Source organism: Epinephelus fuscoguttatus, linkage group LG9 (assembly GCF_011397635.1).
Source record: "Epinephelus fuscoguttatus linkage group LG9, E.fuscoguttatus.final_Chr_v1".
Classification (NCBI taxonomy): Eukaryota; Metazoa; Chordata; class Actinopteri; order Perciformes; family Serranidae; genus Epinephelus; species Epinephelus fuscoguttatus.
Window position 1 is genome coordinate 24,762,684 of NC_064760.1, and position 13,232 is coordinate 24,775,915.

At 40.4% G+C, this 13,232-nt stretch overlaps 1 protein-coding gene across 3 annotated transcripts in view; it reads left to right on the forward strand.

Annotated features, from left to right (window-relative positions):
- Positions 1–13,232, forward strand: part of spock1 (SPARC (osteonectin), cwcv and kazal like domains proteoglycan 1) — a 154,314-nt gene that overhangs the window by 87,942 nt on the left and 53,140 nt on the right. For 2 of the 3 annotated variants that reach the window (XM_049586472.1, XM_049586473.1), the window contains exon 4: positions 12,013–12,093. The exons of the other annotated variant lie outside the window; for it this stretch is intronic. In XM_049586472.1, coding sequence (XP_049442429.1) covers positions 12,013–12,093 — 81 coding nt within the window. The remainder of the gene's footprint in view (positions 1–12,012; positions 12,094–13,232) is intronic. 3 annotated transcript variants of the gene reach the window in all.

Here is a 13,232-nt window from a genome sequence, read left to right on the forward strand (position 1 = left end):
TCATACTTATAAGGTCCTACTGATCCCAAATAGCTAGCAGAAATTAAAAATGCATACCAAACAACAGTTTGGATATCAGGAGGATATAAAATGACCGCCGCTCCGACCCTGCTACATTGATTTGAATGGGAATGTCCGTTCTACTGTTATTCTGTTTCTATGGTTTGATGATTGCCTTTGGATGATGAAGCCTGTTTTGTTTTTAGATTGAAAAATAATCTGGCTGATTTGGGCGTCCTTTTCTGAAAGTTTTTGTACCCTTTGAAGCTCCGCCACCACATATGCTGCTGCAGAGACTGTGTATGATGAAGGTGATACTGTAAGTGCTTTTTAAATACCAGCACAGCAGGATGTTGGTTAATGCTTTAAAATAGTACAGTGTGGGTAGAATGGCTTTCACGCCAACATATGTGAATACATTTTGCTTTGTGAACATTTACAGCATAAACAAGTTTCCTTTGTTGTTTATATAACAGGGTGGGTGCAACATTCAGAGCACACATTGAGCATAAGAAAATCTCACATGCAAATTGTGTTTGGAAAACTGAAGAAGTCACAAACTAAGCGTCATGTGGAGGTGAGGTTTTCTGTCAGTTTTTGCTGGCAGGCAATTTACGAAACCGACAGAATCTTATATAAAGTGCTGCTTCCCACAAAATATATTCATGCAACAATACAGTGTGCCCTGCAACCCTGCTTTGTGTGTGTCTCCCTCACTGCAGTCACAGAGTTCTCTCTCTCTCCCCCCCCGTCTGCCTATTCTTTAAACATCACTCTCACGCTCTCTAAATTCTCTCATCAGTTTTCTTGTTCATATTTTCAGGTCATCTATCTCTCACCACCCCTTCACGTCACACGCCTGTGTCTCTGTTCATTGTTTCTCCTGAGTTTTCTATTGTTTCTGACGTATTGAGTTCATCAGATGGAAATTACATAATGATGAACAATGGGCGACTGTGAATCAACATCACACAGTGACGTAAAAACACACACACATGCACACACACACCGAAAGGCCTGTGAGAATTAGTTGTTTGTTGTCTTTTTCATACGTATCTGATTAATATTTTAAGAGGTTTGGTTATTATTATCACATTTCCCCTGTGTAATTGTGGTCTCATCTTCTCGCTTTACTTTCATCAGCTTCTTTTGCCCTGAGGGAAATCTTTAGTAGAAAGACTCACCAACATGCTGTCCCTTCCAGCTCCGCTCAAACATTTTTCATCCATCAGAAAGTACAATATGACCATGTCACGGTGACTCAGTTGGGATCTTCTCCACATTTTAATAGTATACACTGTCATTCAGATCTATAAAGCTGACAGTCTCAAGTTTCTTGCTTGTCAGATCTCTGTGGCTAAGATGGGAAGTTATTTCGTGTGAGATAAATATTTAATTAAAGCATTTTGTATTTGGCTGGATTGAGGAAATATGTTCAAACTTTTGCTTTTGTTTGATTTTTGTTTTTTAAAAATATTCAAATTCAAATATAGTGTTGTCTTGATACAGATGTTTCTAACTTCAATATGATACTTTGAAAAATATAAATGTTCAATACTACGTTTGATAGCATAGGGAAAAATTGACATTGAGGACATACATTTTACATTTTTTAATTAATATATGAATATAACAAAGCTATAATAAGACAACAATGACTTATTTTTCTTTGGTTAATAGCGGAGAACAGCAGAATGACTGTAGTAGACGTTAACAATAATTAAAACTTTTCTTTTATGAATGAAAACGGTGTTCTTAGACTAAGATTGTGACATATTCACAAGGCAATAAAGTGCAAGTAGAAAACAAAACCAAACCATGCCACAAAAGCCTACATGTAACTGGATGGAATGAGATGAATGATGAAGACAGCACTGTGACTTGTTGAGAAGAGGCGGGACTATGGGGGCACTGCAGCAGTGTGTGTGTGTCAACTTGTGAGAAGAGAGGAAGAGAAATGAGAACGATAGTATCAATACGTGGAAAATGAATGCTGAAACAGTTCCAGAGTCAATATGTATCGATAAATTGATATTTTTTAACACTTGTGAATAATATGAATTATGTATCTATATTTCAGCTAAAATATTACAGTGCTGTAAAGTTGGCTTGTTCTTCATTGTGGCTGCTCATTAAACTTCTTGAAACAGCACACCCCAGTGAGATGAAAAATGCAAATCTTAATTTGTATTTCAAATGTTGCTCCTTTTGGTCAAAGTGCACAGAGCGTGATATTAAAGGACCGGAAAACATTAAATCAATAAACTAAACAGAGTTTTAGGAAGTACATGCTCCACATAAATGTTACAGCCCTTCTTGTCTCCATCACGCCTGAGAACAGATTGAAGAATCTCTCACCACATGAACTTGTTTCCATGGTGACAGCTCATTGACCTGTCTATCTGCCAGTCATGGATGGGTAACCTGTAAGGCCTCCGAACATGTCGTACTTAATGCTGAATGCTGAATGCTCGGCATACTCCATAGCTGTGTGAGCAGGTAGGTGTGTGTGGGTGACACTGGCCTGTGTCCCAGAAAGCCCAGCTCGTCCTGCAGTGAGTGGATTAAACAGACATCTGCTGTACTCAGATCAGGGCTTTATGTACATGGTGCACCAACTCACTCCCCAAAGCATGCCCGGGAGCAATAAGTGAGAGGTAATGTCACATGGAAAAAGGTAAAAGTTTTACCATAGAGAGCCAAAGCCTCTGCAGCCTCTGTGACTCAAAGCAATGTCTCATGCAACATTTCTCTCACTGGCCTTTCTGAAAGTTAAAGAAATAAAATAAGCGTGTTCCTGCAGGTTTTACTATCCATATTCTAAGACAAATTGGCTCTGCTACAGCTCTTGCTATTAAAATTTAAAGCTTTGTGATTATAACAAAATTAAACAATGATTAAAGCACACACAAAAAAAAACGTCAGCTCCCATTAAAATATATCAGTGCCACAGTGGGAGGACTTTTGTCATTGTAACCTTGTTTTGTCCACATGAATAAATTTCCCCAGCACACATCTTTCTAACTTTTTTGCTGTTATCTCTGCTGTCTTCGCATGCTCCCCTTTTTCCTGCTGTTACCGCAGATTTGTCTGAACTAATCACAGCCCTTTGACTTGCCCATGAGCTCGCCTCTTCTGTCGGACTCCTCAGTTTTTTATGTACATTTCAGTAAACTGCTGGTGGAAAACTTTCAGCAAACAACCTGTTTTGAATTTTATCTCAGGCTTTTAAAATCAGTTTTATTGTTAAGGCAAAATCCATTATTTTTTTAACCAGGCAAAGAATTATGAGCACACACACCCACGTTGGACTTTTTTGTTCGTACAATACCCAGAGTGAGCTCATAAACACACGCACACTATGATTGTTGATTTCGCTCTCCACCCACCTGTAAGTGAGTACAACAATCTGGAGTGAGAGTGGCTGCCTTGTGCTCATTAAAATATCAGCTATGTCCTGACATTTACTTTTACCATTTACAAGAAGGCAGAAATTAGCTAGGAACTACATAAATCTGGCAGAAGCTTCTGGTCTCCCTCCCTTTCAAACAGATTTCAACCCAACCCTGGACGGGCCAGTCACAATAGTTACCTAATATTGGACAAGAATCGGAGGACGACTGACTTGCAGCGCCTTCGAACTTTGCTCTAAAAAACACAATGTCAGTTTTGGCTTGTGCACCCTCATGCTGAGATGAAACCCTTCCCATTACCCTTACCCTAACCTTAATCACTTCTCCTTTAACATAATACTTTATAGCTAGCTAGTCAATTACTTAGCAATATCCACTTCTGAGCCAAGGAGCGAAGGGGGCTGATTGTGGACTGGCGTGTAGGTTAAGGTGGGCCAGTCGTGTTGCTGCTGCAGCTGCAGTTATACCTACTTGCATTTCTGTAAACAGCCACAATGGCTGCAGAACATTCTGTTGAAGTACTATTTTCAAATTCTGATGGCATAAAACTCCAACACTCATTCACAGACATACTGATGCTCTACATGTTGTAATCTTTTTAAATTTGTCTGTCTCCGGTGTACTGTGTATGTACTGTCTCTCTGATTGGTTTATCCAGTTTCGTTCAGACACATTTTAATTGTTGTTGCTGGAAATCAAAAATTAGCTGAGAGATTTAACACTGACTAACATTTGTTATTTGGTCTGGTCATGTCAATTCTATAAACTCGCTCACACAAGCAAAGTCTACTGTTGTCCATATAGCCACACAGAGTGTTTGTTTGTGTCTAGGAGATGAGAAGTAAAGTAACTGAGGGGATGGGGTGATATAAATTACCCTGGAGAGAAGCCGAGACTGCAGGAAAAGAAGACTCATCTTAATGGCCCAACTAAGGCAAGGAAAAGTCCACAGTTGCACCCAAACAGGTCCAAGGTTGTTGAACAAGATTCAATCCCTCCCATCTGCTCCAGGGATCAACACACCTCTAGTAATGCCTTGTTGTTCAGGATGTTACAGAATCCAGCTGGTTCTGCGATCAGCTGCTGCTCTGCTTACTTTTTATACATCACTGTTCTCTTTGTAGAGTGATACTGATTCAAAACTTCACATTATCACCTCCTTCTGTCACTCTCACTCTCACTGTTCTCCTCCATGCTGCTTTTGTGAGGTTTTTTTTCTCACCCAGGTGCCAGCAATTATCATCTTCTCTGCTCTGCCACACCCACACCCTCACAGTGTCAGCAGTCCTTTCTTGTGCAATAAAGGAGCAGTCTGTTGGTTTTTGGCTGGCTGCTACAAATTACAATACCAGTACCTTTAAAGGTAAACTATGAAGGATAGTCGGTTACTGTTTGTGAACACACGAGCCAGCGAAAAAGGAAAGTAAACCCCAGATTCACTCTGCTTCACCTTGCTGTATATGCGCTGTGCCTTTTGGATGCATGCTGCTTACAGTCTGACACAATGTCACCACCTTTTTATAAAGCCCTGACGTCACCAGAGCGCTGTGGGGGTACGAGCCCTGCCACATCCCAAACACAGCAAATAAGAAAAAAATACAGGCAAAGGGCAGAGTCTCTGCAGGAAGATACACCACCGCACACTTTTAGTGGGTCATACGTGATGATTGAAAAGGATTACTTGTTTTTTTTTTAAGGAAGATCCTTCATAGTTTATATTTAAATTGACACCGATACCAATAGAGTACTTCATTTAAGCATTCAGTTGCGTAAAATGTCACCAGACACCACAGGTTTTGGTGGCATCTCTGCACGCTGCACTGCCAGCTCCATAAATATACACTGCGCTCGACTTCACCACAGCATAGACTGGTTGTAGCTGACGTTGCACTAAATAGAAGAACATTTGCAGTGATTGGCTGCAAGCAAAACAATACAAATAGTCCTTTTTTCTAGATCTGGGTACAGAAAGGATCAAATGCAGGCATCATTTGACTGTAAAGGTTTCAGTACTTCTTGATGCTGTGTTATTTTTGTCGTTATTTTTGAAGGCTGCACCATGTTATAACCGTGTGTCCTCTGGTCAGCTCAGCCCTCTTCAAGAGTCGAAGTCTGAATGTTATTTATGGTTTTCTACATCTGCATTATGTTCTGCTCGGTCCCATCTGCAGTGGTTGGAGAGTTGCCTTGAAAAGGCCTTTAAGCCTGAGCACAGATACAGAGAGACAAGAGGAGCGGAAGAGTCCTTGGCAGGAGATAACAGTTGTACTGTCAGCAAGACCACTGTTAGATTCAGTATTCTAGTTATTTCATTCTCACTTCTTGTGCATGGGCATGTCCAACACATTTGTGAGGCTGTGATTGCAATACATTATCCGCGAGGGGGGAGTCAACGGGAGGATTGCAAATGGCAGGCGGTGCCCGATTATCGCAGCCTGTCCAGAGGAGCACAGGAGAGTCAAACTGGCAGCCAACGCTTGGAAGACACAATGCAGACAAAGACAGAGAGAAGACAATACAAGTTAAGTTCACAATTTTCAGGTGTTAACTACTCCTGTCCGTTTGCCTAATTAGATTACATAGTGAATAAGTGGTTGCCATGGGAACCGTGTTGGCAGCAGAAACAGAAGCCATTTGTGATGCACTCTGGCTTGGCAGTAGCAGCCACAAACAAAGCCTCGAAAATCTGGAGCTTCCAAATTGCCAATCAGCCTGATTAGACGTGACATTGTGTTTTCCCAGCAGAGTGTTCGCCGTTGTTTTATATTTCATCAGCTATTTTCTCAAACTCACTAAGCCTCTGTCTCTCTGAAGATATGCTGTCTGTCTGCTCCCATCCCTCATCGGTCCATCTTTAATCTTCCCAAACTCTGTCACTGCTTCTTAATACATTCTCATATAACCATCTTTGATCTGCGCCTGGAGGAGCTAAAAGAATTAGAAAGAGAGAAACTGATAAGTAAAGAGACAGATAGGACAACAAACAACAGTAAGCACCTCAGGTCTGTGTATTAAATGGAGTGTGAGTTGGAGCAAGAACAAATATCTCATTTCACTGTAATGTGCTAAGGGTTTGTAGCTCGCTCTCCGGGCGTTCTTTAAACATTGTTTACCGCTCTGATTTTAATGGCTTGTTGGCCGCATCATAAAAAGTGACTCAATATCCATGACCCTCGGCTCAGCTCTTATCTCGTTCTTTCAGAGGGGTGAGCGCTCGCAGTGTTGAGTCTTAACACATAAATGGGACTATCAGCTGAAACGCACACGTACACGCTACAGTGATTTCAGGCGTTTGCAGTAAATTAACCAGTCACATACACACACTCACCGGTGGTAATCAATGATACCTGGAGCCTGCTGAGACGTAGAGGAAGGAAATACACACAGTCATATCAAGGGTATTGTTAATTTAATGAACAGATGAAACCAATCATATCAGCAAAGCGGTTAAATTTCTGTTTAGGATGGAAAAAAGGAAATGGCGTGGAAGAAGAAAGAGGCGCTGAGAGGAACTAGTGGCCGAGAGAAATGGTGATTGAGAAAGGGTAAATGTTGGCACACGGAGCCGCATTGAGAGGAGTGAGTTGTAACTGCCCTACACTTCCAGTTTAAAAAGGCAGAGCCAAAACCAACAACAAAGTCACAGCAAAATGAAGCTGTGAATCAATGGACTGCAGTGTGTGAACGGTGCTGAACAGGCTGTTTTCAAGGAGAGATACACACCACAGTAGATCACACAGAGGGAAGACTGTGCACTTGTGTGTATGAGTGTGTGTTTTGTTTCTGCCCTTTGTGCCCCGTAGACTGCAGAGCCTCCAATGATCATCGTAAATTAGGATAAATAAACTTCAGAGGATGTGAGCAGACAGCCGTTGCTAGCGATCATAGCACAAGCCCTCAGGCTAAATGCCAGCTTGCGAAAGTGACAGTGGCATCAGAGAGTCTCGAGGGAGGAGATACAAAGATATACAGACATGAGGCCTACAGAGAGCACTTGAGAGAGATTGCTTGCACGCAGGATAACTCAGAGATAAGAAAGTCATCCAATAATGAGGAGAAGAGAGGCCTGGCAGGGAGGAGCAAAAGGAAAGAGTGGAAGAATAATGAATAGAGGGCATATTGACAAAAAACAAAGTTAACTTTTGCCTTTCCACACACACCTCTTTACTTTTTCCTAGTCTTACATACAGTCCATGCTCGGTCCTTCCTCAAAAGCCTTGCTGGCTGATAAATACTGGAGATGGATGAGTTTGGGAGTTAATCATCTCAGGGTGTTAATGTCACAGCCTACAGACAGACATGACAAACTTCCTGTAACTCAGTGTTTGGCTGCTCTGTTCCCACCCCGAGGCTCTGCCATCACTGGCCTGCTTCCATATGGGATGCTGTACTGCAGTGTGTGTGTGTGTGTAAGAGGGAGGATGGATTAGTGTTTTTGTATCGAGAGGGATAGGTGCATTACTTTGAATTCTCTTGGCTGAGTCTACTTGTTTTGTGCTCAGTAATGACGCTGCGATGATTATTCCTTTCAGACGAGAAAAGTAATGCTTGTGTCACTTTGCAGTGCCGCCCAGGCTGGCTCGGGATTTCAGAATGTCTTTCAGGAGATTAAAAGCATTATATCAAAACATACTTGTTTCAGATTGTGAAGTTGGGGACCTGAGTTAGATAAGAAAATTGATACCACCAACGTGTCTGTGCATCAGTTACAAAGCTGGAACCAGGAGGCAATTAGCTTAGCTTAACATGAGACAGGAAGCAGGGTAAACAGCTAGCCTACTCTCGCCAAAGTTTAAATATAAAGCGGCAGCTCCAAACCTAAGTAAATAACACATTCTCTCTCTTTTATTTAATCTAACAAAAATGGTAATACAACTTGAGGTTTTAGGGGAGTTGTAACATTGAACTGTTTCTTGGCAAACAAAAGCCAAGCGCAGTAATGCCAGGCAGCCAGCAGAGACTTTATGTGTTATGCCAGGTTCACACTACTTCATGTCAGCCCGATTATAGCACAATGTTGTGTCGTCCGTTGTTGGCTTGAATCGTGAACAACAATGGGTGTCGTATGCAATAATCCATTGTTTCATCTTGTGAAGTGTGTCATAGTAGCAGACGTTCCAACAGATAGGCTAGCATGTTTGATTTTCTTTTTGTAATTCATGACTTCTCCCATCACAGCTGTCATTTTGACCAAAAGAAACACAGAGCGATCTGCTGCTGTGGACAACTGTATATCAACAGCATCCCAGCACTTTTACATATTTCCTGTAGGGATGTTACCACACAGAGTAAAAAAGGAAAAAAATGATGGTGTGAAACAGCAGAGGTACTTTGTCAACCCGATGAGCACTGCTATTATCATCAAGCTAGCAAAGAATATCATTTCTTCATAATGGAGGACATAAAGTAAGAAAATTAAAAATAGTGGCTTTTACTCACCACAATTGCAGAGGCTACCAGCTTCATTTGAAACAGACTACATTAGAAACGGGCCTTTATTTATCATTCCCCTTGAATTTTTATATTTTTACTTGTAATCTACCCACATTTGCCTTATTAAAATTAATGCATCACGCCATCATTTCAAACTGAACACTTCCTGTATCTGTTTGCCTGTACCTGTCAGTTGAGAGAATCCCTTAATTTTCTAAACAGGTTTTTATTGTGAAACATTTGCAGGAACTTGTGGAGGATTCACTTGCATAGTTTACATGCAGTACTTCAAATGCAGCTCCTGCTATCTGTTGGCGCTTTTTACGTTACTACAGTAACATTTCAGCTAGCACATGAACAGCCACAGTGGCTGAAAAAACACTAATAATAATATTAAAAATAGGACAAAAAAACCTCAATGACATCATGCACATCGTAAAAGACTGTCTGTCAGCCAAGTCATGGCAAGATTTAATTACTCCAAGATCACCAAATCTGATATAGTGACCGTCGGAATGTGGTGTAGTGTGAACCAAGTATAAGTTTTTACATTAGTGTCTGTCTAAAGGTTAGACAAAAATGATGAAATGTGTTAATTAGAGAGCTAAATGTGACTTTTTTTTTTTTTTTTTTTAAACTTTGGACAGAGCCAGACACACTGTTTCCCCTTCCCTCCAGTGTTTATGCTAAGCTAGTTGACAAGTTGCAGCAGAGATGACTTTGCAATATATTTTACAGTGCTGTGCACCGAAAGACTAAACATATAATTGCAGATACTTCACACCCACCACACTCAAGGATAAATTCACAAAAAAAGCACTTTCATCATTATCTAATCCGTCTCACAAAAGATACTGTACTAATGATATTACAGCGCCATTAAACTTTTACAGCTGAGAACATATTGCCCTTTTTGCATCTGATTGCCATCTATGTGGCAAAGTATACGTTTCCTTTAAGCCAAGAACACAGCAGACGGAACAACTGAAATTTTCCGACAACGAGCTACAGGTCCTGACCGACGAGGTGTAGAGGCATTCCTCAAAACTTCAGGCAAGAACTTTTAACAAGATGTTAAACATTAGAAAGAAACTGTATTTTAATGTAATATCAAAGTCTATCAGTGCTGCTAGTGTTTATAAATGCGCACTTTCAAACTGTATACGAAGTTTGCATGATTTATGCTTCAATAAATTGCTGATTTTTAGGAATTATACTATTTTAGCACTGAGACTCATTTCCATAGAAAGGGGCCTATTGTGAGCAGAATGTATGCATTTTACGTAATTTAAATACGTGCAAATTGCACAGGAATAATGAGAAGCTATTTGCTAGGCAGCACAGTTAGGGGACCATTTCAGTCATTGTACGTGCTTTGAGATTTTTTTTTTTTGTCTTATTTATGCAGGTTTAGCAGCAATCTTTTTGTGAATTCCCCCATCAGAGTTTGAGCTGTTCCCATCTGGCTGTCAATTCAGGGTCCCAAGGGCCAACCTGAACACACACAATCATTCTTTTATTCCCTTTGCCAAACAGGCATTGAACACAAAATGACTGCATCAGGGAGCACTTGTTATTTTTTAAGATGTGCTCTCTTTTATTATTTATATAACATATTTGCTGCTCCCTGCCCATTGTATACTTTATAAATATATGTTTTTAATGATGTGTTGTGTTATATGTACTTGCTGTATAATCTCCTCTCATCTAATCTCCTGGCTCCAGCTCCATTAACGCTACAGTTGGTAACTTTGCTGAAACTATCACTATATCCACTCAGTGGTACATGATACAGATAATCTGTGGAAAAAAAAAAAAATATTTGCTTCAGCTGGTGAGCAGTGCTGAGCTTGACTGTTTCCAACATGATGGCCAGGTAGCAAACATTCTAATTTTACAGCTAAACAGTACACTAAAATATGTTTCTGAAAACACTTGCAGTGAGAAATAGGCGATGCAGTAACAGAATCTTGAATCTTTTATTTGATCGGCTTTGCCTACTTTGACAGTTTGACAGCAGTTCATAAAGTGATTGACATGATTGACAGCTGCGTTAGAGACTCCTTGACTTTGACTATATTTTTTCTTTACAGACTATTTGTCTAATGAACTACTCTGTGGATTTAAACCCTATTTCCAAAGTAGCAAGCAGTACTGAAGCAGTTCAGTGCACTGCCTTTCAGTTTCCACTGTGAAAAGTTGTGGATGGTACCAATGCAACCTTTCCACACCGTCCCCATTTTTGGTCACCCCTCTGTTGGGGTACCTTGCGCACAGATCTGGTACTAAAAGGTGGAGCTTTGAACACTGCAGTCTGTTGATTGGTCAATAGTGGACAGTCACTCTGCTCAGAGTTGTGGCTGGTTTTGAAGCTTGTGTAACCACTGTTGATAACTTAGGGAGTTTTATTAGCAGACTTTAACTATGAAATAAAGGATGTTTTGCTGCTTCTTGCACCAGCTGGAATCGTAGAAAAAAATAACTTAATTTACTGGCCCGACTGCCGGTGACTTTTAAGGTGGAATATTTACTTTTAATGTTATTCAGTGCATGAGCTGACGACGTGAATCCATCAGCACACCTTAAATTTCACTGTGACAACTTTGACCATGCCATTAGTTTTTAAATGACATACATTTCTTGTAATGAGTGGATCCTTAAACGTGGAGCGTTGTCCCTGTGGGCTCTGGCAGCACTTAACCCCTGATCTTGCCTGAGAAGGACTAAATGCACAAACCTGATTTTTTAAAATATCCTATGGAGAGAGACTCTCACTGCAGCCTGTTTTATTTTGTTCTGAAAATGTTGGTGTGCAGCCTCGTTCTGTGGACGATAAATGAAGTGCAGACTGATAAAGGAGGAAATACAGTGAGTGCTGGAAGGAGCAGTGAGTGACAAAAACCCCGCCCACATTTAAGAGTACGGTTTGCAGTAGAAACACTGGGGACTAGGTACCATGACTGAGGGAATACTTTTGGTTCCAAAGGTACCATACTGAAAGTGTTTGGTGGAAACTGTGACAGTTCAGCAAATATGACACAAAGTTCTTTTCATAGAAGTTACAATATTCTCTTCTCATGCAAATAAGCACATTTTGAACTATGACTTTAAGGGTGTGTGAACTATCCTAATTATTCTGTTGTTGTTTTTTTATGTCTTTCTTTAGAGCGAGAGGCTGAACCTGACAGATATGGAGACCCAGGAAATAAAGCTCACTCTAGCTCAGCTAAGAGGACAGTACAGGATGGTGAGTCTGGCAGCATCATTTTCATCTTCACCAGGGTGGAGAGGGGTTTTTGGGGGGAGTTTTTAGTGATTGGAAGAAACCACCCTGTTAATGTTGTTACAGCTGATTCAACTGATCTGACTTTGACCTAATATGTGTTTTTGGGCTATAATGGTCCCAGTGCTGATCTATTTGTCTTATAAAAGTCAAATGCACAGTCAGATCATTACAGATTACCAGGTTTAATGAGAAATAAATGCTCCGATAGCCAGTCATTGATGTTCTTTACACTCAGTTTAAATTATTCTGCCCTGCTGTCTCAGCTGCAGATCCCATAAAACGGCGGGTATAATACAGCAGTGTTTAGCACAATTAGTTCTCCACCCTGTCTCAGGTTGTGTGCAGAGATGTCAGTGTGGAAGGGAGAGATAACCAAGCTCACAGCTCGTCGTCTGAACCAGATAGAGCATGGCGAATGCACACAGGATGATCAAAGCTAGCCCCTTCAGTAACATGGAGCTATTTCCAGGGTTAGCTGCAGTACTAACATCACGGTCTGTTAGTGCAGGCTAACACCAAAATTGTAATTTGAGATGTAGCAAGTGGGTTGTGATTTACTGGAGTAAAGATTCCCCTTTTCTGAACACAGGAGCATACCTGTCAATTCTGGTGTTTGTGCATGTAGCTTAACAAGCTAGCGTGGGTGTAGTGAGCTGAAATTCTCTGCAATATCGTTTGCTTGAGATTACCAAGGGTAACATCAAATACAGTGATATAGCTTATTCTCAGTAACCAGAAAGAGGCTATAAATGTAATTGAATTAACCTTTTTTTTTTTTTTTTTTTTTTTTACTTTGGGGCAGTTATTGATGATATCTTTTATTTTTGAATTTGCTAAAGTTTAATCTGACTCAAGGATATGAATGTTTATGCATGTGGGCATCATGATTTTGTATCTGCCGCACCACATATACAGTATTTGGGTCATTTTGATTAGCATTTAGCTCGACTGATTGAAAATTCAGAGGCATTAAAAGATTTAATCTTCGCCTGTACGAATATTTAACAACTATCATGCATGATTTATCGATGTTTAAAATGTAGTTAAGGAGGTAATGTGGGACCTATAATGATCCCTTATTAATGTTCCTATTATTTATT